The sequence below is a fragment of the Bubalus bubalis genome, chromosome 3 (genome assembly GCF_019923935.1).
Source record: "Bubalus bubalis isolate 160015118507 breed Murrah chromosome 3, NDDB_SH_1, whole genome shotgun sequence".
Classification (NCBI taxonomy): Eukaryota; Metazoa; Chordata; class Mammalia; order Artiodactyla; family Bovidae; genus Bubalus; species Bubalus bubalis.
This window is the reverse complement of record NC_059159.1, coordinates 123,349-151,067: the sequence shown is the minus strand read 5'-3', so window position 1 is coordinate 151,067 and position 27,719 is coordinate 123,349. Positions and strand designations below refer to the sequence as shown.

At 41.5% G+C, this 27,719-nt stretch overlaps 1 protein-coding gene across 7 annotated transcripts in view; it reads right to left on the bottom strand.

Moving 5' to 3' along the window:
* HELZ (helicase with zinc finger) overlaps positions 1-27,180 on the bottom strand; it is a 151,135-nt gene extending 123,955 nt beyond the window's left edge. For 2 of the 7 annotated variants that reach the window (XM_006046258.4, XM_006046262.4), the window contains exons 1-5: positions 26,916-27,179; positions 25,589-25,644; positions 21,650-21,706; positions 5,943-6,170; positions 3,158-3,194 (exon numbers count right to left, since the gene is read on the bottom strand). In XM_006046258.4, the coding sequence (XP_006046320.3) occupies positions 3,158-3,194; positions 5,943-6,152 (247 nt within the window). In that variant the 5' untranslated portion in view covers positions 6,153-6,170; positions 21,650-21,706; positions 25,589-25,644; positions 26,916-27,179. Of the gene's footprint in view, positions 1-3,157; positions 3,195-5,942; positions 6,171-21,649; positions 21,707-22,727; positions 22,817-25,588; positions 25,645-26,915 lie in introns of all 7 variants that reach the window. The other 5 variants (XM_025279311.3, XM_025279314.3, XM_006046260.4 and 2 more) reach the window with 5 other exon arrangements.
* Between the last annotated feature and the right edge of the window lie 539 nt (positions 27,181-27,719).

Sequence of the window (27,719 nt, the reverse complement as noted above, 5' to 3'; positions counted from 1 at the left end):
ATTATGGTCACTTTTATTAGGTTAATAATAATGCTGTGGTTATACAGTTATGATCTTATTTATTACAGATGCATACTGAAGTATTTAGGAATAAATATCATGGTATCTATAATTACTTTTAAGCAGTTCAGAAAAAAATTAATCAAGTAAATATGGCAAAAGGTGACAACCTAAGTTTCAAGAATATGAATGCTTATTATATTATTTCCCCTAGTTTCTCCTTGTAGGTTTTTCATAATAAAAAAGAATTTAAATTTTTTAACTCTATGACAAAGACTGCCTGGCTGGTTTCCCATCCCTGTGTGAGAAAGTGAAATCAGGCTCAGAAGCAGCAAGTGGAGGGAGAGGGAGGGAGGGTAGCTGCAATGAGGCCTGTTGAGAGCTGCCAGGCATGCACGCTGATACTGATAGCAAGGGACCCTGCAGGACAGCAAATGCAAACTAGGCCTGGGGCCCTGCAGAGGGAGCTGCTCGGGCACCCAGCATACAAACCAGTATAATAATTAACAAAGGCCGAGACTCTGGTCTTGTTTTTTATTACTAACTAACTGCCTAACCATGGTATTTTATCTTATATAAAAATAACCTTGCTGTACACCTGAAGTTAAAGTAATACTGTAAATCAACTATACTTCAAAAAAAAAAAGTTACCAAAAGGGAAGAGGAAAAAATTATATATAATATAAAAGCAGAACTCTACAACTAGCAATATATACACATAAACTTTTGACAATATTTCCAAATGTCTACTTCAAATGAACAACTTTACATTAAATAAGCATTTCCATGTTCTTACTTATCACATAAATGGTAACAAGGAATGCATAGAATGTAATCATTGAACCATTATTGCAAGCTAACCAATTTCCCCCTTTTCCACACAGCACCGCAATGAAAACCATTCCACAGACAATTTTTTCCTTCTTTTGAAATATTTACTTGGGACAGTCTCCCAGAACTGAGATTAGTGGGTCAAAGGTACAAACATATTACCAAGCCGTATTCTGCTTCGTACCCGCCCCCCTCCCCGCCACCACCGCAAGCATACACTCACTTCACTACAACCTTATCTGAGACAGTGGTTTTCTCCCCATATTGCAGAAGCAGAATCAGTACACAAAAACTGCAAGTAACTAATGTATACAATCTGGTGAGTTTGGACATATATACACTTTCATGTTACTATGCTCACAATCCAGGTAACAGACCTAGCCTTCATCTCCAACCAAGGTTTCCAGGTTAAATTTTTATATTGTTAATTCAGCAGTTGTAAAATAATACCTAACTTTAAAATGCCAAGTAAAACAATTAACAAAAAATGCAACATTTTTCCATGTGCTCCTGCACCAACAACATTTACTCTTCCACAACTTTTTACAAGTCCTTTAATCTACTGGGACTTTGTATGTCTCCAAAAAATGAAAAGTATCAACCTCATTAGTACTCAAGGAGGCGAAAATTAAAGAAAGAGGTCATTTCTCACACATGAGATTGTCACAATGTCAAGACTGAGAGGTTCCAGTTAGTGAGATCACAGGAAACAGGCATTCTCACATATTGCTGATATGTAAGACGGTGAAATGAGATACGAATTTAGAATGAGAAACTAGGGTAAATAGTATAATAAGCATTCATATTCTTAAAACTCAGGTTGCCATCTTTTGCCATATTTACTTCACTAATTTTTTTCTGAACTATTTAAAAATGTGTGTATTTGAAACTAATCTGAAAGTGTCTATTTAAATTATATGTGTATTTTAACCCAGACATTCAACTTTTAAAACTCCTTCATCCAGGTATCTAACTTTTAAGACTACCACACAGAAACAAAGGCAGCAGTGAGAAACAATGTATGGTTATTACAGGGTGAATTGTGACAAACTAGAGAAGTAGAGCCACGCGAATGCCCACCACCATGGGAACAGCTGAATAAATGGTGGCTATCTACACCATGGACTATGGTATAGGAGCTGGAGCTGATGCACTATTAACTCAGTAAGATATCCATGATCTATATTGCTAAGAAAGCAAGCAATTTTGTTATGATCACATAATTCTTTTTTAATTTTTAAAGAAAAAACCCCATGTATGTATGTAATGTATTACAAGCATTTGTGCTCACTATAGAGAAAGGTGAAGAAGATGCAGCAAACTAATGACACGACCTCCTCTTAGGGGGAGAAGGGGCAGTGGGCCCCTCTATGTTATTTGACTTATTATCTGGCTTGTTAGTAACCTTTAATCGTCCATAGGTAGTAAAGATTGCACTCAGTATCTCTCAAAGGCCAGTCATCTCCAAGGTGCACAATTCTATGAAGCAAGGTTTACAGAGAGGTCACTGAATCGTCAATGAATGGTTCAATGTGTCCAATATGTTACAGAAGTCGGTAAGATTTACATTCTGTAAGGTTTACAACAAAAATAGCTAGTACTTTGAAAAAGTTTTGACACAAAAGAGCAAACAGGAAAAGAACTTTAATTTACGTTAAACACCTCAGCCCTCCTTCCCCATTTAGATAATTGAAGCATTCCATTATCCAAATCACTGAGCTGTGCAAAACCCTCACCAAGAGTGCGTGAGAACGCACACTGAACCCTTCTCCCACTCACTCCTAGACTCACTCTAGAGAATGGCAGCAATCTCGAAGAAAAGGATTTCTAGTCTATGAGCACCCAAAGAGCAAGAATCTTATTAATCAATTTCCTGACCAAAAGAAAACAGGAAAAAGCACCAAAGAGCATTCTAGTCAGTCTCTTCTAAGGAAAATCTTCTAATGAAGGGAAAAAAAAACATTGTAGGAGACAGAGGTCCAGCTTTCCAATTTATCCAAGCTTAACATTTCGATCAATGTGTGTTATGTGTTATAGTTCTTAAAATATAGCTCTCTGTTGACTGAAAATACCCACACCCTTTCCAAGGGCATTATCAGCGTTCCCACGGGAGCGGCTGCAGCGCCAGCACTCGTGAGTGGGGCCAGGCTCACGGGCACGCCCTCACGCCAGGAAAGCCACCCAGATGAGGCACCACCACAGAGTGGGGTGCTTCATATTAAAATCACCACTGAAATCAGTACATGAAAATATCAAATCTTAAACATTACTCAATGAAATACTTCAAAATCTTCAAAGCAGAAGAGAATCTTGTTTTTAAACATACCATGCCTACAATCTTCATCAGCTTGCCCATAGTTTTTCTGTAAAATAAAAGACACAAGATAAAGTTAAGTAGTTCAAGGCCTCTTAAAACAGAGATTTTATCAAAAGGCTACAGCTTTGTTTCAAAGTTTAATCATTAATGTTGCAAATTTACTACTCACAGACCAAGGCTAACTCATGTGCTGAGGATTACACAATCCTCTCCAAGTAAACCTCACCGCATACTTCCCTAGCCATTTACTCCGTTTCTCACCTCCTCTAACCTCAAGTCTCCAGAACCCTCTACCCCATCCTCATCCTCAGCTCCTCACTCTGCTGAGTGAACGGCTGTCCTGCAGAGACTGTCCATGAGGGTCACCACCCCGACTGCCTACTTCCTGCCCCCCTCTGCCTCCCACCTGTCCCAGGTAGGGCCAGGCCTACCACCTGTGCAGATATGCTCAAGAACATCGCTCTGGCAAGCTTCTTCTATTTCTCATACATCATTAATTTTTTGTTTTCTTTCAGTTTAGTCCTATAAACAAACAAGCTCTTATTTCTCTCATCTGAAAAAACCCTTTTCTTGACTTCACGTCTCCCACTAGTTTCCATTCCTTTTGGGTGTGTGTGTGCTTCAATGGGGCAAAGCTCCTCAAGAATTGTCTGTATCATGTATTCAAATTCCTTCCATCTGATTTTCTTTTTTTTTTCTGACTTTCTCTTAAACGCTTTGTTATCAAGCTCCCACTCCCCATCCCATGTAAATCACCAGTGGCTGCCACCAGTCAGACATATTTACATGCACCCATGGAGATACACTGTCATTTTTTGTCGATTCTCAATTCTCCACGTCTATTCCAGCAATGGACATGCTGAACATCTGCTCACTTGGACAGGTTCTCCTCCTTTGACTCCCAGGACACCCTGCTCTCATGGTTTTCCTTAGCCTCATGGGTTGCTCTTCAGGATGCTTTGTTTCTTCTCCCCAACTCTTAAACCAGTGCCGTAAGACCAAGTCCTCAGTCATCTCCTCCTCTCTGTCTATACTCACTCCCTAGTGATCTAACCCAGGCCTGAGGCTCTTATCATCCACAGACCACAGACTCTGAAAGTAACATCTGCAGCCCAGACTTCACAAATGCACATCCAGCTGCTTACTCCGCGTCTCTGGCTGGGTATCTAAGTGTCATCTCAAACTCAGTGTGTCTAAAACGAACTCTTTCCCATAAAACCTGCTCCCCATCCACAGACCCTCATCTCAGTGGAAGGCAACTCCATTCTTCCAAACGCTCAGACAGAAAAAGTCAAAGTAAGTGAACTATGACTGCTCTAGATCTCTCACTCTCTGCCTTCCGTACACTAGGAAATCTGTTTCATTCTACCTTCAAATTATAGCCAGAAACAAACCACTTCTCACCACCTCCATGGTTACCATTTTGATCTAAGCCACTTCATCTCTGGCCTCAGTTCAGTTCAGTCGCTCAGTTGTGTCCGACTCTTTGCGACTCCATGAACCGCAGCACGCCAGGCCTCCCTGTCCATCACCAACTCCCGGAGTCCACCCAAACCCATGTCCATTGAGTTGGTGATGCCATCCAACCATCTCACCCTCTGTCGTCCCCTTCTCCTCCTGCCCTCAACCTTTCCTAGCATCAGGGTCTTTCAAATGAGTCAGCTCTTCGCATCAGGTGGCCAGAGTATTGGAGTTTCAGCCTCAACATTATTCCTTCCAATGAACACCCAGGACTGATCTCCTTTAGGATGGACTGGTTGGATCTCCTTGCAATCCAAAGGACTCTCAAGAGTCTTCTCCAACACCACAGTTCAAAAGCATCAATTCTTCGGCGCTCAGCCTTCTTCACAGTCCAACTCTCACATCCATACATGACCACGGGAAAAACCATAGCCTTGAATAGACGGACATTTGTTGACAAAATAATGTCTCTGCTTTTTATTGTGCTGTCTAGGTTGGTCATAACTTTCCTTTCAAGGAGTAAGCATCTTTTAATCTCTGGCCTAGATTATTCTAATAGCTTCCAAACTAGTCTCTGCATCTACTCTTAACCCTTATACTTGAAATTCTATTCTCAACAGAGACCAAATAATTCCTATTATATCAGATCACGCCACTGCCCTGCTCAAAATCCCACAAGAGTGCTCTGCCTCAAGCAGAACAGAAACCAGACCTCACATTGACCTGGAGACCCCACAGGGTCTAGCCACCTTGTTGCACTCCCTCATCATGTGCTTTACTCCCACACACTGGACTCCAGAGCTGTCCCTCAAATGCAGCAGGCATGCTCCTGCCTGAGGAAGTCTGCACTGAAGTTCCCTCTGCCTGTAACTTAAAAATTGCAACCCTACCCCTACCCCAGAAACCTTCTATTTTATGTCTTTTTTCATGCAAACTGTTACCTTCTAACAATCCAAAGTGTTTACTTACTTATAATGCCTATTCTTTATTGCCTGCCCCTCCACAATAGTAGAAAAAGTACTAGGGAGGGATCTTTCTTTTTCACCAACATAAAACAAATACCTAGAACAGTGTCCACCACATAGTATGCATTCAATAAATATTTGTTGAATTGAGTGGATAGTCAAAAAATGCTATACAACAGTAAAACTTTTAGGTCTTAAAAACACAGTTGCTTGCCATCAAAGATATCCAGCAATCCCTAGCCACTTCACACAACTCCTCAGCCCAGAATTTGGTGATTTGCAGAGGGAATGACCACCAACAGTCCCCACTCAAAGAAAAAGGTCATTTAACATGGTTTACCATTGGCGTATTGACAATGTCTACTCACCAGCTGCAAAAAGGAGGCAATTCTATAAAGAAGACTCTCGATCTTGATGCTCTCTATCTCCAGCGGACAGGGCCCTGTAAAGTCGGCCACGGAGTACTGGCCAAGAGAAAGGAGGGCCTCTGTGCAGTGCTGGAGGGCCATCTCATAGTCCTGCCTCTTCAGTGATTCACATGCTTGTTCACATGACTTCTCAGCTCTTCTGTCTTCCATGACTCAGGGACAAAAATCCTAAAGACATGGAGAAAGAACAAGAGAAGGTTTCAAAAACCTATTAATTATAAATTCTAGCCCCATTCCTATCTCAGCTGGCTTAATTATCTATCTGAATAGTTACTGTCAACCAGCCTTTTGATCAAGGTCACAGCTGAGCAGCAGCTACTGATGCTACAAAATCTATACTTCTCAAGTCAGGATCACACTACCAACTATACATCAAATTTATAAATGAGACAAATTTATAAATGAAACATGATGCTGAGTATTACAAAACATAGCAAGCCATGAGGCTTCTCTTTTCTTTTATAACCAGAAGGTGGAAAAATGCTTCCTATGCAACCTCCAACTTTCAGTCTAATACTTCTGCAACTAAGGCTACAGAGAATCAAAGGCCGTATCGTGTGGGATTTTTGACCACCAATACAAAAAATTTCACAGACAAAAAAGCTGGAATCAGAAACCAAAATTCGAATCCAAGTCCACTGACTCCTGTGATCTGCTTCTGATCTACAAAAAGAGCCTACTGTCACATTAAGCTGTTTGACCACCCAGTATCCAGCCATCCTCTTTTCTGGTAATAAAAGCCCATGATTCCCCTCTGAGTCATTACCTCTCCCCCACTCTGAGGAAATGTGGCCCCTGAAGAGAGGGCTCCACCAAAAAAAGAAAAGAAAATAAAATCAAGGAGTGTCATGTGACCAGAACTGGCCAATCCGAGTCTCAAAGCCCCAAACTCAGGGATTGACTGGCTCAAGGTCAGATATGTGACCCCATAAGGACCAATGAGACATCATGAGACTTTTGCTGAGGCTTCTGGGAAAGAGGCTGGTGCTCTTTCCCGCTGAATCTAAACTCTGAGCAGCTACAGGGGGTGGATATGCTGCAGTCATTTTTCTATATGCAACGCCAACAACTGAAGTCCATCCAGGAAAAGGCAGAGCTGACTCACGGGGAGAACCTGAGCCCCAACAACTTCACCTGAGTCCTGAATCCAGCTTGCTGTGCCTGGACTTTGTAGTTAGGTGAGCCTAATTCAAATTTCTTTCTGGCCTAAGCCAGTTTTGGTGCTGTTTCAGGCAGCGGGAAGCTAATTGATATGTATGTGCATATCTGATTAGTACCTCACAGGATGTGAAAAACAAACTGATAGTTCTCTTACAAAACAGTGTATATATACATGATAATTAGTAACAATTAGGCCACAATTGCTGATTAATAATAAAAAGTATAAAGAGAAAAATGTGGGCATTTTAATAATAACAAGTATAAAGAGAAAAAATGGAAGAAAAATGACTTAGTGTGATATGTGGTTATCTTGACTACTGAAAATATTACAAAACACTTGTTTAAATAATTTTATCATAAAGCTATTTCAGCAATAATAATAAAAGTAATAGCAAGAGCCATTTGCTGAACACATGCTGTGCCAGACGCTGCTGAGATATATAATGTATATTGTGTCATCTCATTTCCTCATAATGACCTTACAAGGTGGGTGTTATTATCATTCCCACTTACAGATAAGGAAATTGAAGCACAGAGAAGTTAAGTTGCTCAACCACAGTTATAATGTACATAAAGGGCAGGATTCAAATCCAGACATTCTGATGTAGCTCACACTTTTAGCCAGGACACTGACTGTGAGTTCTAGCGGAGCAGAAACTGAAGACACTCACTCCCCAAAGCATCAACTGTGAATATAATATAGCACTACTTTAACCCTGGAACAGTCTTAAGGACTAATTCCTACATAGTTCTGCATTATGACCAGCTAGTGATTACCATTTTTTATAAAAAGTGTGAAGACCCTCACCAACCTAAACCAATTGCATCCTTTTGTTAAGCAAAAGTTCTAGATGGTCCCCAAACTAAGGAGTATATTAATTAGCACCACTTTTCCAGAAAATGATAAAATTCACACCTTCCCCTAAAGTCAACTTTATGAGAACATTCCCATCACTAAGTTGCTTTTTACCACTTTCATAGAACAGAAATTTATTAAAAGAAAATTTTCCATTTCAGTATAATACAAAAAAAGAAAAAAAGCATGAAATGGACTTTATCAAAATTAAACATTTTTGCTCTTTAAAAAATGCTATTATATTAAAAGAATGAAAAAGAATGAAAAGCAAAGCTAAAGACTGTGAGAAAACCAATTGCAAATCACCACAACTGCAGAGAAAACCAATTGCAAATATCTGAAAAAGGATTTGTATCCAAATATACAAAGAATTCTCAAAACTCAAGAGTAAGAAAACAGCCCAATGAAAAGCTGGGCAAAAGATTTCAAAAGATACTCCACTAAGAAGATATAATGATGGCAAATAAGCACATGAAAAGATGTTCAATGGCATCAGTCATTAGAGAAACACAAATTAAAACCGTAATTAGATATTGCTGCTGCTGCTGCTGCTAAGTCACTTCAGTCGTGTCCGACTCTGTGCGACCCCATAGACGGCAGCCCACCAGGCTCCTGTCCCTGGGATTCTCCAGGCAAGAACACTGGAGTTTTTGGTTGCCATTTCCTTCTCCAATGCATGAAAGTGAAAGTGAAGTCGCTCAGTCGTGTCCGACTTTTCCAGACCCCATGGACTGCAGCGCACCAGGCTCCTCCATGCATGGGATTTTCCAGGCAAGAGTACTGGAGTGGGTTGCCATTGCCTTCTGCTGATTAGATATTACTATATACTTATTAGAATGCTGCTGCTGCTAAATCAGTTCAGTCGTGTCCGACTCTGTGTGATCCCATAAATGGCAGCCCACCAGGCTCCCCCGTCCCTGGGATTCTCAAGGCAAGAACACTGAAGTGGGTTGCCATTTCCTTCTCCAATGCAAGAAAGTGAAAAGTGAAAGTGAAGTCGCTCAGTCATGTCTGACTCTTAGCGACCCCATGGACTGCAGCCTACCAGGCTCCTCCGTCCATGGGATTTTCCAGGCAAGAGTACCATTGGAGTGGGTTGCCACTGCCTTCTCCAACCTATTAGAATGGCTAAATGAAAAATAATGGTAATGTCAGTGATGCAGAATAGCTGGAACTCTCATACATTGCTAGTATGAATATAAAATGGTACAGTCACTCTGGGAAGAGGGTTGACAGTTTCTTACAAAATTAAAAATACACTCAGTATATCATCCAGCAATCCCCTCTCCCCACAGGCAGCTACCTTAAAGAAATGAAATCTATGTTTGCACAAAAACCTGTACACAAATGTTTACAGTGTCTCTATTCAAAAACGTTAAAAAAACTGCAAACAACCCAAATGTCCTTTAGTTACTGACAATAGAAAACTACTCAGTAATAAAAAGGGACATGCTTTCAATTTATGCCATAACTTAGGTGAAGCTCAAAGAGTAAAAGAACCCAGTCTAGAAGTTTACATACTTCATGATTCTATTTATATGACATCCTCAGAAAGATAAAACTAAAGGGGTGGAGAAAACATCAGTGGTTGCAGAGATTATAGGACGGGGACAGCTAACTAAAAGGACAGCATTAGGGAATTTTAGGGGTGGTAACACTCTGTACTCTGCCTGTACCGAAGGCTGCACGGTTACACGCTGTATTAACGGAACTGTGTCACTAAAGAAAAAGCCCATTTTACTGCTTAATTATTCTAAGAAAAAATGTTATTCATTTTTAAAATATGAATATCAATGTCACAATGGACATGGATTTTAAAAACTGCAAAGAGATAAAGAAGGGTAAGTTTGTTAATAAATGGAAAACCTGTACTTTTCCCTTCGTACATTTCAGAGGCAAGAGTGTAGCCTCAGAAAGAATTTCTCCAAACAGATCAATGAGTAGTTCACTACATAAAAAACATAGGATACTTTTGAAGAATTCCATCATAGCTAGAAAACTGGTCCAGGACCAAAAGTAAATACGGGAAGAAAAATGAAATCAACAGTTCACCACAGAGGTGGTAGGCAGAATGGCCTGGACTACGACATGTTCAGTGACAGCTGATAAGAAGGGTGGTGATTTATAAGCATCATTCTCATACCAATGTGGACTTCCTTCTGTGACAGTACAAGGAAAAGCAACATATCACCTGGAAATCAAGTCATGAAATGTATTAATACCATTATATATTTTAAAATATTCAATTATTATCCTAAAATTGACTTATTAGTCACGGTCCTCTTTTATTTCTAAAAAATTAAATCTTACTTGATTAGAGACAGTCTTCAAAAAACAAAAATGAACTATGATCAAACAGCAGGAACCAATAGCAGTAACTAAAATTTCTTCAACCTAAATTGAAGATTATTTCTGTATCTCTGTCTTTTACATTTGTCTCCATTAGGGGAAAAAAATTATCTACCTCATAATTAACTTGGCTGGAATGAATCAGGCTGCATTTGTAAAAGTTTTAGAAGACCAATGAATTGTACTAAACGTTACCATTATTTCCACCTGAATAGAAATTACTCACATCCATGATCAGTCCTTCATTAGACCCCACCTTCTCTTTAATTATTAAACTATATAAATAATAAAAACCATATGAAACCTGAAGAAAAATACAATAAAATATGTTTTTTACATAACAAAACAAAGTTTAAACAAGAGAGATACTATAAAAAAAATTAGAGATTCATTTTTTTAAGTCAATAATTTGCATTTTGTCTGCCTCACACATTATTATTTTCCCTGTGGAAACCCAATTATTATCCTGAAAACAAGACTGTTTTAGAAAGTTACTGTACTGTGACGAAAGAAAAGCCAGACTGATACGGTATTAAGGAACCCACTGCAGAACGTGCCTCCTTCTCCCCACTGGACAGCACGGCAGTGGGGGACCCTGCGGCAGGAAAGTGTGTACTCTTTCCTCAGGGGTGAGACAGTCAGGAGTCACTCTAGAGATGGCATCCTATAAATAATACCCGAGCTCATCACCAAATAACCAGGCCACCCACAGTCTGACTACAACAGAACCTTCCCACCATTCTCCACACAGGCCCCAAGCACAGTCCAGCCTGAGTCTCTGCCAACACCTTTGCTCTACCCAAACACCATTCCCTCCTCTCTGTGGACCTAAATCCTGCCCAGCTTTAAATGCACACTTCAAGGTCTATTACCCTAAGGATGATCCTCCCAAAACCAAAATTACTTCCTATAGGATGGTCTTCCTTAAAGGAGTACGTCAAGGCTGTATATTGTCACCCTGCTTATTTAACTTACATGCGGAGTACATCATGAGAAACACTGGGCTGGATGAAGCACAAGCTGGAATCAAGATTGCGGGGAGAAATATCAATAACTTCAGACATGCAGATGACACCACCCTTATGGCAGAAAGTGAAGAAGAACTAAAGAGCCTCTTGATGAAAGTGAAAGAGGAGAGTCAAAAAGTTTGGCTTAAAGTTTGGCTCAACATTCAGAAAACAAAGATCATGGCATCTGGTCCCATCACTTCATGGCAAATAGATGGGGAAACAGTGGAAACAGTGACAGACTTTATTTTGGGGGGCTCCAAAAGCACTGCAGATGGTGACTGCAGCCATGAAATTTTTTAAAAGACACTTACTCCTTGGGAGAAAAGTTATGACCAACCTAGACAGCATGTTAAAAAGCAGAGACGTTACTTTGCCAACAAAGGTCCATCTAGTAGAGGCTATGGTTTTTCCAGTAGTCGTGTATGGATGTGAGAGTTGGACTATAAAGAAAGTTGAGCGCCGAAGAACTGACGCTTTTGAACTGTGGTGTTGGAGAAGACTCTTGAGAGTCTCTTGGACTGCAAAGAGATCCAACCAGTCAATCCTAAAGGAAATCAGTCCTGAATATTCATTGGAAGGACTGATGTTGAGGCTGAAACTCCAATACTCTGGCCACCTAATGCGAAGAGCTGACCCATTTGAAAAGACCCTGATGCTGGGAAAGATTGAAGGTGGGAGAAGGGGACAACAGAGGATGAGATAGCTGGATGGCATCACTGACTCAATGGACATGAGTCTGAGTAAACTCCAGGAGTTGGTGATGGACAGGGAGGCCTGGCATGCTGCAGTCCATGGGGTTGCAAAGAGTCGGACACGACTGAGCGACCGAACTGAACTGAACTGAACTGATAGGATGGTCTGCCTCTTACATGTCATTATCTTGGATGCCTTATCTGACCAATACAACTATCTTAGAAATAGGAGTCCTGTTTTATATCATCTATATTCCCATACAACCATCCTATTCACTAAAACCATTCAATAAATACTTTAATTGAATTTCCAAAAGAGTTGACCTAAGGTAACCTAAATGCCAAGCATTCCAAGAACTGTCCTGAACCAAACTCAATTCTCATTCAAATGGCAATGTCATAGGGATGTTGTATTCTCTTAAAGTGCAGTTGCTTTTATCCAAAACTAGAATCTGTGATGAATCTATGGGATACAAAGACAGAATATTCTGTGAAGTAAAAAAGCTTTATTTATTGTACTGTGCTTAATATTCGGCCAGACTTGCATTTTCCTCTAAAACTTATAAAATCACTGAGTATGCAAGAAATATTAGAAGACAGAGTACGCCTACTGAGAAGAAAACTGAAAGCTAAGCTCATCAATCATATTCTACTTTGAATAATCTCTTTCTTAAAGAGGTAAATTCTCCTAATTTCCAGAATGAATGAAATTCAATATAGCAAATCAAAATGCTTTAAATACATAAAATAATATCGTGATGGACTGTCTACTATCTGTTCTAGTAACTTAAATTATAAAAAAAGAAACTCTAAATTTAAGAAAAGTTACATCACGAGCTAAAATTAAGACTTTTTTCCATCCATCACTGTGACTTTTCCTAACCCATTTTTGAGAACTGTCAGCAGTTCTGGATCAGTAATTCCAAATTATTTCTTGAAGACTTTGAGCCTTCTGCCAAATCATTTAACATGCTTACTAATCAATAAAGACATGAAAAAACAAAAAACCATATTTATAAAGCAAGTAAACTATATTAAAAGGCTGACTTTGTGAAAAGGTTGCTGCTTGCCAAGAGAATTTTATTATAAAACATTTTCTGTCATTTGTATTTCTTCATTTTCCCTTCCAGATTATCTGTGTAGCCTTGCAAACACATAATAGTAATTAAACACAAACCAACATAAGAGAGCCAACTGCACAATTAAAACAAAAGGGTACCACACAATGACCACCATCATCCCTCTTAAAGGCTCTCTTCAAATTACCAACAGTCTATGTTTTAGAACTATATTTTCAAATCAGATGTTTGAAATTCAGAACAGTGTTTTACAGAAACTAAGACCAGGGGTTACTTGAAAGATGTGAAATAACCAAAGCAGATTATAAAATAATATCTACAGTGCAGTCCCATTTTATAAGTAAAAATCTAGCAGATTACAAAGTAATAGTCTATATCCTGGGCCTGGATACCTATATATCTATATATATAGAGATAACATATATAGAGAGAATATATATCTCTATATATAGAGAGAGATATATATCTATATATATATCGTTTTATCTATATATAGAGAGAATATTTTATATAAAAAGTCCAGAGAGAGAAAGATGAAACAAAATATTAAAAGTAAATATCTCCTTCCCCAAAGTTTTAACTCCAGTCTAATCACAGGGAGAACATCAGATAAATCCAAATTGAGGGACATTCTATGAAATACCTGAACCAGGACTCTTCAAAAATTGTCATTAAAAAAAAAAACAGAAAAATCTGAGAAACTGTCAGAGCCCAGAGGACATGACAACAACATCCAATGTGGATGCTGAGCAGGAAATGGGCTTTTTGGGAAAATGAGAAATTCAAATAAAATCTGGGAAATTTGCTGATGCTAATTTTCCAATGATGATTTCTTAGATTTGACAAATGTATCTTAAAAATGTAAGATATTAACAATGGCAGGTTAAGAATATATGAGAACTCTGACCTACATTTACAACTTTCTCTAAGTCTACAATTATTCCAGTATTAAAAGTAGGTATCTCTGAGTGGTAGATGACAGAGTTTTAAAAATTAATTTGCATTTTCTAATTTTTTAACAAGCAACATGCTTAATTCCCCAATAGCTCAGCTGGTAAAGAATCCTGCCTGCAATGCAGGAGACCCTGGTTCAATTCCTGGGTCGGGAAGATCCACTGGAGAAGGGATAGGCTACCCACTCCAGTATTCTTGGACTTCCCTTGTGGCTCAGCTGGTAAAGAATCTGCCCACAATGCAGGAGACCTGGGTTCGATCCCTAGGTTGAGAAGATCCCCTGGAGAAGGGAATGGCTACCCACTCCAGTATTCTGGCCTGGAGAATTCCATGGACTATTCACTTTCACGCATTGGAAAAGGAAATGGCAACCCACTCCAGTGTTCTTGCCTGGAGAATCCCAGGGACAGAGGAGCCTAGTGGGCTGCTCTCTATGGGGTTGCACAGAGTCGGACACAACTGAGGTGACTTAGCAGCAGCAGCAGCATACAGTCCATGGGGTCACAAAGACTCTGACACAACTAAACGACTTTCACTTTCAATGCTTAATTATTGGAAAAACAAAAAAAGGAAGAAGATAACTATTCTAGATCAAAAGAAATTAAAGAGATAAAAATAAAGAAATACATTTGGGGAAAATGGGAAAAATTATATATGGGCTTGATATCTGGCAGTATAACCATTAGTATTACTGAATTATTTTCTTAGGTGTGATAATGGTATTATATCTATAAAGAAAAATGCCCTCCTTCTTAGGAGACACCTGTTGAAATGTGAATGAAATGCCATCTAAGATGTCTGCCACTTACCTTCAGCTGGCTCAGAAGAAAAAAATTCTATTCGACAGAGAAACAGAGAAAGCAAATCTTGATATAAGGCAAAGAATTGGGTATTGATTATACTATTCTTATAACTTCGCTCTCTGGCCTAAAGACTGTCATAATATAAATTAAACTAAATTTTCTTTAACTTAAAAAAATGATCCAAAACCCAAACTAGGCTAGAAGTTATAATTTTCTCATAAATATAAAATATACTGTATTTTATACTTTAATTCATCTTTTCCAAAAAAAAAAAAAAAAGATTGAAAAGGGATGGCTTATTTTACATACTAAGAAATTATAGCTAGCACCCAGGAATAATATTTACATTTCCTTCCAATTAATATTGAATATAGTCTTTTTATCATCGGAGCAGTTTATATTGATCTTGGGCTCATTAATTTCTAACTTACCTAGTTTTTTTAAAAATAAATCTGTTTATTTGAATACCATTACCTTATCCCTTAAAGAAGCTGGAAAAATGATGAAATAACTCAGAAGACACAGTTGGAAACTGTAAAGAAGCCTAAGAAATAGTCACTGGCTGAACAGAAGAGCAGATCTCTTACAAAGCTGTATTTCATGAACCTTGGGTCAGACATAGTTCATTTTGACCCTAAGATCCAGTATAGACCCAGCTGCCCAAAATGCCTTTCTCAAATGGGAAAGAGGTGGAAATGCTAAGACACAGGAGAACATTCTTTCTTGTCTACAGCTAACTGAATTAGAAATCTTTAACACCATTTCTAGTCCTGAAATTCTGTAATTCTACATGTTGCTATTGATTAGTTGCTCAGTCTAAACTCTTGTGTTCAACTCTTTGCAATCCCATGGACTGCAGCCTGCCAGGCTCCCCTGGCCATGGGATTTCTCAGGCAAGAATACTGGAGTGGGGTGCCATTTCCTACTCCAGGGGATCCCCAGGGACTGAACCCGTGTCTCTTTTGTCTCCTGCATTGGCAGGGGGAGTCTTTTACCACTGAGCCATGAGGGAAGCCCATAATTCTACATAAAATACCTTTAAAACAAGAACACGTTATCATTTCACATCCATTAGAAACGCTACTATCAAAAAAACAGAAAGCAAGTGCTGACAAGCAAGTGGAGAAGTTAGAACACTTGTACACTGCTGGTGGACATAAAATGGTGTTACTGCTATAGAAAATAGTAAGGGGGTTCCTCAAAACATTAAACACAGAATTACCAATTCCACTTCTGGGTATTTCCCAAAGAACTGAAAGTAGGGATTTGAACGATATGTATATACCCATGTTCACAGCAGCATTATTCACAATAAGCCAAAAGGTGGAAGCAACCCAAGTGTCTATCAAAAGTTGGATGGATTCTTTAAAATGTATTTACATACAATAGTATTGCATGTGTGCATGCTAAGTCACTTCAGTCGTGTCCGACTCTATGCAACCCTATGGACCACAGCCCCCAAGGCTCCTTTGTCCATGGGATTCTCCAGGCAAGAATACCGGAGTGTAGGCTGCCATGTCTTCTTCCAAGGGATCTTTCCAACCCAAGGAAACCCATCGAACCCACATCTCTTAGGTCTCCTGCATTGGCAGGTGGGTTCTTTACCACGAGTGCCACCTGGGAAGCAAGTAATACAATAGTATTACTTAGTCTTAAAAAGTAAGGAAGTCCTGCCACATGCTACAACACGGATGAACCCTGAAGACGCACGAAGGAAATAAGCCAGTCACAAGAAGACACACACTATATAAGTGCACTTACAGGAGACACCTATGGTACGAATGGGCCTTGTTCATCACAGAGACAGAAAGCAGAATGATGGCTGCCAGGAGGCAGCGAGGAATGGAGAGTTAGTGTTTAATGAGTAGAGAACTTCAAGTTAGGATGATGACAAAGTTCTGAGATGGAATGGATGGTGGTGACGGTTGCGCAACAAGGTGAAAGCACTTAATGCCACTGAACTGCACGCTAAAATGGTCTAAAATAAATGTTATGTTTCGTATATTTTACCAGAATTAAAAAAAAAACAAAAACCTCAAGTATATAAGTCATAATACCCTCCTACCCTCCTTAAAAGCAGTGAGGCCCATGTCCTAATCCTGATGCAAACTGAAGGAATGCGCACTGCCCATTTCCCAACCTCCCCTGCCCACAGAGGAGGACTGAGAGCTGGCAGAGCCATGGCCAGAGACAGGAAACAGGTCCTGATATTAGTCCCACTGAACAAACTTAGGAAAGTCCAAACAGAGGGCAAGGCCCAGGACGGCTGACAGGCAGACTAGGGAGGAGAAGGCAAAGGCAGAAGGCAGGAAATCCTTCAGAACGTGGGCAGCTGAGGAGACTGGGAAGGGAGACTGTGAGGAAAAGGAGGGTCAGAGAACAGGCAAGTCAGAGAAGGGAATTTCCTCAAGATAAGGAAAGAGAGAGGAGTAAGAGAAAAAAGGAAGAAGAACTGTAAACAAGGAGATTCATTCAAGAAGAGATTCTCCCCAAGTACCAGCAGAAAAATGACTTCCTTCCACTGGCTTGGCCATCTGTATCTAAAGAATCCAAGAAAGCTGGTGCAGCCTATAAAAAGTCAGGGAGAAAACTACTTCCCTATGTAAGAATACTCATATACCCCCATCCACAGAGAACTATGTACTGCCATTTTTTTCATCTGTGTTTGTGTTTTCATTTCAATTAGAATCTGGGCCTACCTTTTTTATTTGTATCAAACACTAGTACGCCGTGAATGAGCTGAAGAGTTCTAAAATGGGGGTAAGAGTAAAGGCTTGAAGCCAGATCTGCCAGCATTTGAATCATGGCACTGTGACCTGAGGCTATCTGCCTAAAAATCTGCTTCCATCTCCAAATCTGCAAAATGGGAATAATAACAGTCTACACCTCACAGTTGCTGCAAGAATAAAACAGAGTGAAATATGAAAGCACTTAGAACGGCGTCTGCTCCACACTAAGCACTACTGAGGTATGAGCTTCCTGTTATCCTCCAGACCTAGAGCATGAGCTCCAGGAGAGCTGCAAGTTTGTCTGTTTTGTTCACTGTTGAAGCCTCAGGTGCTTCACATAAGTATTTGTTGAATAAAAATGTATTTAATAATATAAATTTCATGCCAGCAACATAGAAGCCCAAAGGAACAGCACTACCTTTTTGTTATTATGGACAACTAAATCTGTATCACACTTGAGCCTCAAAGTTCACAGATGGTTTTTATATACCTCATCTCAAGTGATTCTGTGAAGCTGGCATTACTATCTCCATCTCACAGAGAAAGTAAAACTCAGAAGATGTAAGTGATTTGCCCCAGGAATTCTGGCAATGAATCCCACTTCTGTTCACTACAGACCCCCACCCAGAAAGCTCAGCACACACCCTGCTAAACTGCTCAGCTCCCCTGCCTGCAAAGCGCACAGTCCGAGTGCACCAAGACACTGTATCCCACCTGCTTCGGTACAACTGATGCAAACAGATGAAACAAGAGCAACAGCTACTGACGCTGGATTGACAGGTACAGTGAGACTGACTGTACCCTACTTCCGTGTGTCTGAAATTTTCCATAGTAAAAAAAAAAAAAAAGTAAATAAAAATAACCTCTTTACTCCCAACATAAACTCTACCACTTCTAACTTTCTACTGAGCATAGCACAGCAGAGAACCTTCTCTTATGAGGCAGTGAAGAGAAAGCTAGAGTGGGAATCAGGACGCTTCATTCTTCACTCTGCTTTATTTAACTATGAGACCTCACTGATTCCTTTAACTCCTCTGGGCCCTAAACTCATCTGTTCCTTCCAGGGTTAAAATACTCATTTCGGCTTCCTACTAGCTCCTTAAACTCAACACACAAAATGCAGCTTGTCTTTTCTCTATTCTGAACCCTTAAGACCCATTCTTCCATATTCCTGATGTCTTCCAGCTATCCAGCCATAAAAACCTCAGCGTCATCTCCGACTTGAGAGACAGAACTGATGGTTCCCTTCCCTCCTACCTAATCAGCACATCTCTCTGCTTCACCTCCAAGATATCTCTTGACTCCATCACCTCTTTTCATTCTCAGGGACACCAGTTCAGGCAGTCACCCCTGCCTTGGGCTATCACCATGGACCCAACGAAAAGCCCCACTGCCAATCCCTCACGTTCATTCTCTTAAACCCAGTCACGACCTCTCAATAGCCTCACTTTCCACATTCGCCTTCAGGTAACCAGAGTCCAGGAAACCGGGATAACGCGGTTTCCGGACGCGGCCTCACTTCCGGCCCCATGGCTCCGCCGCTGCTCAGGCAGTCCGTCCCGCCGAATGCCCTCCTCTTTCCACGGCCTCGCGTGTTCCCGCGGGTGCAGCTGACGTGCGCCCCGATAGCCCCAAGGGGGCGGTGTCACCCCTCCACTGAACCCCTCTCACGGCACCCTTCAAATTCCTGTTAGTTCTTTCTGGTGTCCCTAACTCTCTCCACTAGGGGATTCGTTCCTTGTCAGAGGAAACGATGCTTTGTTCATCTTTGCGTCCCTCTGAACTGAGCTGCGGAAGCACAGCGGCTCGCCCCCACGAGCACTCGAGGCTCGGAAAGCGCTCCCCCCTCGGCCCTCCAGAGCGCCTTCAGCAGCCAGCGCCCCGGCTGGTCAGGTCCTGAGCAGCCTGCTCCCCACCCGGATGCGCCCTGATACCCTCGCGGGCCTTGCGTGGTGCACAGCGGGCACCTCAGGGTAACTGAGCACCGGAACCTTGAAATAACTCACCTGTTCCCCTTCACCACTCCTCTCAAGAAAACTCACCATCCAGGCCGGGCTCTCTTTAAATATTCTCGCTGAACTTGTTCCGATCATGTTTTTAACGACTACCTGTTTATTAGCTGGTTCTATTTGCCTTACCAACCAAAGCCCCACATCAACAGTTTATTGATTAAAACTGCCAAGGATATGAACAAACAATTCACCATGAAGAGACTCAAAGAGAAAAATTCAACAGTATAGAACTAAGACGTGCGAGTGCCACTTTACACTATGAAACAAGGAAGGGCTTATAAAGAAGAAATGTATTTCTATCCAGTTTTGGTGAAAGAGGTAAATCTGTGTATCTTGTAATTGTACAAACTGGTATAACACTCTTGAAAAACAGTACCACGATATATACTAGGTTGGCCTAAACGTTTGCTTGGGTTTTTCCACAACATCCAGAACGAACTTTATCGCCAACCCAGTATCAAAAGCCATAAAATCATTCATATCATTTAACACAACAATACATTCTGAAATTTATCCTAAAGATATAATTAGCTAGAAAAAAATACAATATCTACAACAATGTAAAGTATTAACTGAAAATCAGCGAGCAAGACAAATACCTAACATAAAAAGATTAACATAAATTAGTGACAGCATGCCTTGTTCGCAGCCTCTCAGAGTAATCATGTAAATTAAAACTGTGACACCTATAATATGGAAACGTTCCATCACCTAGTCTACGGGAAAAATACAAACCATGTGCAGCATAATTACAAATGAGTACACTAAATATATATATATATTTTAATGGAATGCCAAAAGGAAAATCAACTGTTTGAGGGTGGTAACTCAAATATTTAACAATTTACTTAATATTAATTCTTAAATTACTTCATAATATAAGACAAAATTTTACCATACTGAGGAAATGAGGGGTTCCAGGGTATAAATTTGACACGGTCTCAAGAAGAGGTCCGTGCCTCTCATCTACTCATTTTGGCCTTAACTGAGAGCCCTCATGTACTTGTTTTATCACAACAACAACCCAGACTCCAGCTTTCCAAGGACTAACAAACTAGCTCAACTAGTCTTCTGATCATCCCCAGGAACCTGTGGACAATGAATCGTGCAAAACTACCGCAACTCAAGAAACAAAGAACCTTACAACTATGTTTCACGTTAGCCATCAGCAAGCAGCCAAGCCAGAGTTTAATTACAAACCTTAAAAATATATAGCATTATCACATTAAAGTCTCTGCAGCTAGCATTGAAAATACATCAAAAACTACTTTTAGCACTGATATCCCAGAAGGACAATACTAAAGCAGTCTTCTAATTGTTTTTCTGTAGTACAATCATTTTCTAAGTTTACTACTGAATGGCCAAGATACTATAACAGACTAAGAATACTAATTACTGTGAAATAATACTCAAGACTAAATTGTCTTTCTTAGGGCATTTCAGCAAAAAATAAGTAATCTGAAAGACTAAAACCACCATTGTATGGAGGGAACACAACCATTAGAAAAAAAGTTGAACCTGCGTTCCACTGATCTGTTCTCAGTACCTAGATCCTCAAAAATGCAGACATGTACAGTCACTCATGACAACACGCACGCACACAGCAGATAACAGGAAAAACAAACAATTTAATACTTAACCAGTTAATCAGAGCACAGGGTGACCACCACTCAAGAATGTTGACATGAAACCTGAAGGACCTCTTAAGATCCAATCTTATGCAGATAGGTTGAACGCCTGTGCGGTTACTCATTCAAAACAGAAGTGTAAGATTAACCTATCCTCACTTCTCTTCAAACACACTGACGAAGAGCCAGGGGGTCTGTTCACCATCATCCCATCAGTACCCGAAGCTCCAGGTCCAACTGCGGCGCCAGAGCCCTGCTCTCTCCACGCTGGCCCACCTCGCTCCTCCTGAGCAGACACTCCTCTAGTTTAAGACTCTTCTCACGCACCATCAAGTTCTTTCTTTCTAAGCAAGGTTCTCCCAAGCCTTACTCACCTGCAGTTCACTGCACTGGGTATTACCCAAATAGCCCATCAGAGCTCTTTATAATTTCTGAAAGAGAGAGAAGGAATCTTTTAATACAGAGTAGAAAACAGGATTGCTGACGTATCAGTTCTGAAGCATTTGTATCCAGTAGTCACAGATGATGGTCTTTTGGTCCATAGTATTTCAGTAAAATGTAGCATAACCAGCCAGGACCAAGAGTCCTGAGATAAGGGTCCAGAGATAAAAGCTTGGTTGAATGTTGCTACTGATTAGCTGTGTGACCTTGGGCAAGTCACTTGCCTCCTCCAGGCCTCAATTTCCTCACGCAGAAAATAAGAGAGACTAGACACAAACAGCAGAGCCCATTACATGGAAAGAGCACGCCCCTTCCAAGGCACAACGCCAGCACCGCTACTTAATAGTCTTGTGACTTTACGTGAGTAAATTCACATTTAGCCTAAATTTCCTCTGCAAAGCGGAAATAACAACTATCTTGAAATTGTTCTGAAAACTAAAGGAAAGATAATGAGTTATAACAAGTCTATAGTAAATATACTGTGCGTCTCACCATACAATTCCACAGATGCTAATTTACCAACATTACTCCCAGCCCTAAGGCTACATGAATTCAGTTTCCAAATATTTATTTTCTTAGAAGATCAACAAATCAAAACTGTACCAACCTGACAATGCAATTAACAGTTTCAGTGCTTGACTAACAATTCAGTGACAGTTATCTTACAGTGATGGAAGTTTAAGATTATCAATATTACTTAACATCACAGGAAACAAGGGCGGACTTGTCCCTGCACAGCATGTAAGCGAGCTCAGTGGCCATGCCTTCCCCACCCTCCAGCTGCCAGGGCGCCTCAGCAAAGGGCTCCTCCAGAAGCCGATGACACCAACTGTTTCTGCCTCAGATCAGGGGAGCAGGACCGCAGGTGGAGGAAGGAGAAGAGGCTTTTTTCTTCATCTTTTTTACTTTATACACTTAAGCATGGCTCAGGTTTGTTTACCATGGCATGCATCAGTTTTACATAAAAATAAGTAATTTTGTAAACCTATATTATTTATACATATTGCTCACTGATAGGAAGCTCGCCTCACGGGAACATTTTCATACAAGAAGATCCACAGAAGAAAGCAAAAAGGCAAATTCAGATGTGCAGAGAACACCTAAAATATGACATAGAAATGACAAAAATCACAAACATTCACACTTCAGAATGGTTCAGTCAAAAAATATGCCATGCATTCGTTGAAGAACCTAATGATGAATCAGGGGTTTCTGGGGTCAAAACAAGTTGAACACACCAACTCTGGTTTTACCAGATAACTTCCTGCTCTTGGAGAAACTGACCCAGTACCACTTACATGAGCAAACCAGTTAGTGTGATTGTTTAGTAGTATGTTGAAAGCTTTCAATGTGCTTTAGACAAGTGGTAGCTTTAAAAAAAAAATAAGACATATGCACACATATGTATACATATATATAGAAATTAAAAATCTTCATGTTACATCTACTATTTATTACTGAAAGAAGAATATTAACTCTGTTAAATTCAGGTTAACTCAGAGGTATTATCCCAGCCACCTCAGAGGTGACAGACCACTAAGTTTTATGCTGCTCCTAGCCAGCGTTATAGAAATCACCCTGACTACAGCCAGTAACTTAAATGAACGTAAGCTGGAGGAGCCACGCTCTCCACACATATCATAGCTCCCTCCTAGAAAACATTTCAAAATATTACTCGGAAATCAAATATTTGCATGTACACTTATCTAAGTTGATGGAAATAAACAACCATAACAATCTGTTTATAATTTTTAAGTAGCTCCTCTGCCTCTCTTGTTTGCCAAGTTGATAAACTTGGCCCCAAATTTTCTATGCATTTAAAACAACAGGCAAAGGACCTTATTTCTTGTGCTGGGCATGTATCTGGAGTCTTAAAAATAGAGTCGGACAGATAATGAGAGGCTTATTTGCATTTGATATCAATGCCGTGCCTGCTTCTTAAACAGAGAACAAAACTGCATGTGTAAGGTCTGGTCTACCTATTTGTAGGGCCCTCCTCAAAATTCTTAGCCTTTCGTGAGTATGCTCTATATTCTTAAATTCCACAAGGCACTTTGCAAGTAGGAATGATTTCTACTGTTATTTTGGCATCACTCCCTTTTCCAGTAAAACACTGGACTGTCCATACATTGTGTACAGACTTTGAAACAATCCAGTCTGAGTATTTATGGTATCAGAAATGAAACTTCTTGGTAATAATCGCAAAATCCAAGTGTACCAGCTGATAGAGAGGTACTTACTGACTCCCCAGAACTACAGCCTTCCCTGAAATAGTGTCCTACTCCCCAGCCAAAAGGACAGACTGAAAAAGCTGTGTCTTTATTCATGTCAAAGACACAGACTCTCACTTCACCCAAACTTCTACACTATGGCACTTCCCATTTGAGAATGCTTTGTGTAAAAACCTGCTTGGTGGCCAAATACCAGCTTCACTTTGAAGTGAATATTAACACTTCACAGGATCTACAGGTGTGAAAATTGTGGAAAACGTCTTTGTGGAAAATTTCTTAACACAGTTCAGGCCAAACAACACTAGCCATATAAGATTACCTATTTCTAAATATTCCCTTTTGGATTATAAACAAACATCTCCATAGGCCAAAAAGTAGATTAGGTGATTCTTTCCACAAAGTAATATGTAAATTAAAAAAAACAAAGAAAGGTACACATTGGGAGATCTAAGCCATGAATATGCCTCCATCAGTCAGCTGAAAATAAATTTTTAAATCCATATTTGCTCTAAGAATAAAAATAAAAAATATACGTGATACACACAAACACTACTGAGTTTCAAAACACAACCAAATGTGGTATGTGCATTTAGAAAAGGATCTTAGTTTATGTCCACCTTCCTCTCCCAAGTTTTTTTTTTTTTTTTAAGGCAAAAATGTCAATTGTATGCCTCAATCTCGAAAAAAATAAAGCACAGCTTATTCTTCTACACATGTGATAGAGAGGATTTCAAAATACAAAGGCTATCCAGATGTATTAAAGGAAAAAAAAAACTGCAGTAACCAATCTACCAAAACTTACATGTTCTCAATAAACCATAGTAAAGTATTTTTATAGACACACACACTTACACACACTGTATAGTACATCTACAATGCCTAAAATTTTTTTAAAAAAGATATTTTTTTCAAGTTGAGAAAACTGCTTGTGAAGAATGTAAAATTAGCAAACCACTCTCCTTTTCCCCAGTACTGTTATTGACATGTATCAGCGCTGTTCTGTAAATCCAAAGCCTCACAAGTTGGCTTAAGTAAAGCAACACTCTGACTTCACATATTACATGTGACCAGAAAACAATGAAAAGCCAGTCTTCTCCATAATAAGTTAACCAAAACTCAACACTATTATAATTCAAAATAATTACGAGAAAGACCAGCATTATTCCATTTTTCAGAAAATAAAAGCAGGATTTGCCTAAAATAATTCTTTCCAATGGAAAGGGTGTACTTGACACAAGACACACAAAATCCACATACACAATCACTGACACTCGATGTACAGCAAGTGATAAACACCACGACACAGATAAAATTAAGACATTCAATTAAAGTTACACAAGGAAATTTAAATAGGCAAACTATAATTACCCCTGGAAAAGACACTCATCAAGGATGGCTCCAAATAACATTTGGCTCTGGATAAGCTCCACTACCGTTGTGTGTGCTGGAGTCCCTGAAAAGTCTGTACACTTGACACAGTCTTCTTTTCCGAATCCAGCTCAGCCTCTATACCCATCTGACAGAGGGACTCATTTGGAAATAAAGATAGTCCCATCCAATTACTTAGCTTCAGTCTTACCCTTATGACTTGATTAAAATAAAGAAGGAAAAAAGGTAAATCATTTTTAACTGCAGTCTCACCTTACACATCTCACCAGCACTGTAGTTCTTTAGTGATCAATTACTCCATCCAATTCCTGAGGCAAACAGAAAAGTAAAATGTGTCTATACAACACCAATAAGAGACAAGATCAGTAGTAGCAAACGTTCTATCAACGTGAAGTGAAAAGGCACCTAAATTTCAAATGGAAAAAGCTACCAAAATGGTACAGTATGCAGCGTTGTTAATGAGTCTGTTTTACTTTAAAATAAAAACATTTCCTCTCTGTGTGATAAAAGAATAAATTATAAAACGCTCTTAAAATCCAAAACATAAAAAAGTCATCTCTTACAGACTGGACTTTCAAAAAGAATTAAAAAGAAGAGACGAAGGGGACGAAATCCTTTCATATGAGTTTAAGGAAGTGCAAAATTCAGAACAAGCGAGCCAGGACAACTCTACTCCCCAACCCCCTCCCCCACACCCAACTCTAGAAATCCACTATGTCTGGAGTTATACATTATTATATTAATGATTTGCCTGAAAAGTGTAAGTGGCGAGGGTGAAGGAACAACAATTCTGAATTTCAAACAAAACCTGAGGATCTCAATTCAAGAAGAATCCTAAAACCCTGATTTCCAAACCGGGCTGGAGGATCCTCAGCAAAGGAGAGGGTGCAGAAAGCTCAAATAATTTGGGGAGAGAGGAATCAAAGTTCCTTAGATGAAACTGCAGTCCTTTAGCTCTAGAAAAGGGGAGTCTTAGAGCAATCTCCGGAAAGGATCGTCTGTTTTTATTTTTGTTGATGTGCTCGGGGGCCAATGAGAATTTCCGAGGAGGGGGCGGAGAAAGGGGGGGTAAGAAAGTGAAGCTCAGGAAACAGCCCCCGGCTGGGGACGCAGGGGCCCCCGGCCCACTTTTCCCGGCCCCCGCCCCTACGCGGGCAGAAGTGCGATCCCAGAGGGGCAATCGAGCGGGGCGTGGGAGGCCCGCGCGCTCCCCGCCCCCAGCGGCGACCCCGCCGAGGGGCGCGAGCCTCCCGGGAGCCCGGCGCGGACGAGCCTGCCGCGGGCCCACGGCGGGGTCCGCGAGGCCTACTCCGAGGCCTGGGCGGAGGGCGGCGCGGCCCCCGGCGGAGGGGAAGGGGATCGGGAGGGGAGGCGGCTGTAAACAGCCCCAGCGTCCGGGCCTCGCCTCGACGAGCCCCGCTTCCCAGGCCCCGCCGCGGGCCGCCCGGGCCCCCGGCTCGCGCCGGGGCCGCCCCTGCCGGGCCCCGAGGGGTCGGAGGGGAGCCCAGCGCCTCTCCGGAGGGCGCCGGCAGCTCGCGGAGCGGTCCCGGCGGCAGCGAAAGGGGAAGTCAGGACTTACCTGTCATTACTTTCTACGCCATCTTGGATCCACTTGTCAACGTCCCCACAAAGCATTGTGGGTAAGAAAAAGCCTTTAAAGTGACTCCCCTCGGCCCCCGACTCCCGCTTCCGCCGGCGCCGCCCCTCCGGCCGCACCTCCGGCGCGGAAAGTTGCCTGCCGCCTGCCGCGCGGCCCCTCCCCTCCGCCGGCTGTTTGCGTTTAAAATCCGCCCCCATCTTTAAAACGGGGCTCCGGGTCTCTGCGGCCGCTGCCGCTCCCGGCCTCCCTTCCCCCACCCCTCGCGTCCAAGCGGGCCCCGGCGCCCCCCGGGGCGGACGGACACCCCAAGTCTGCGTCTGATCGGCCGCGGGCTTCCCGCGCCGGCGGCGAGGAGCCGCTCAGATTCGTCTGTGCGCGCTGCTGCGTCGGTTTCGGCCCCGGACCCTCGCCGCACGCCGGCGGGCTTCTGCTCCCCGGGTCGGGGCCCGAGCGCCGGCGCTGGGCCGCCGCGTACGCGGACGGAAGGTGTGTCCAGCCGCCCAACGGCCCGGGACCCTGCGGAGGCCGGCTTCGCGGCAGGGGCAGGGGGCACGAGGCGAAAAGCAACTTTTACCCGCTTGCGGCTCCCTTCCGCGGGCTCTTCCCGGGCCGGCACCGCGATCCGCGACCCTCAGACGGAGACCCCTCCCCTAGGAACGTGGCCTCTCTCCGCCGAGTCCGCCCTTCTGCAGTCCGCGCCGCGCGCGATCTAGGACTTCCCCGGGCAGGTAACGGGGGCGCCGCCTGCGCGCTCGGGCCGGGGCGCAGGGGCGCAAAAGGCTC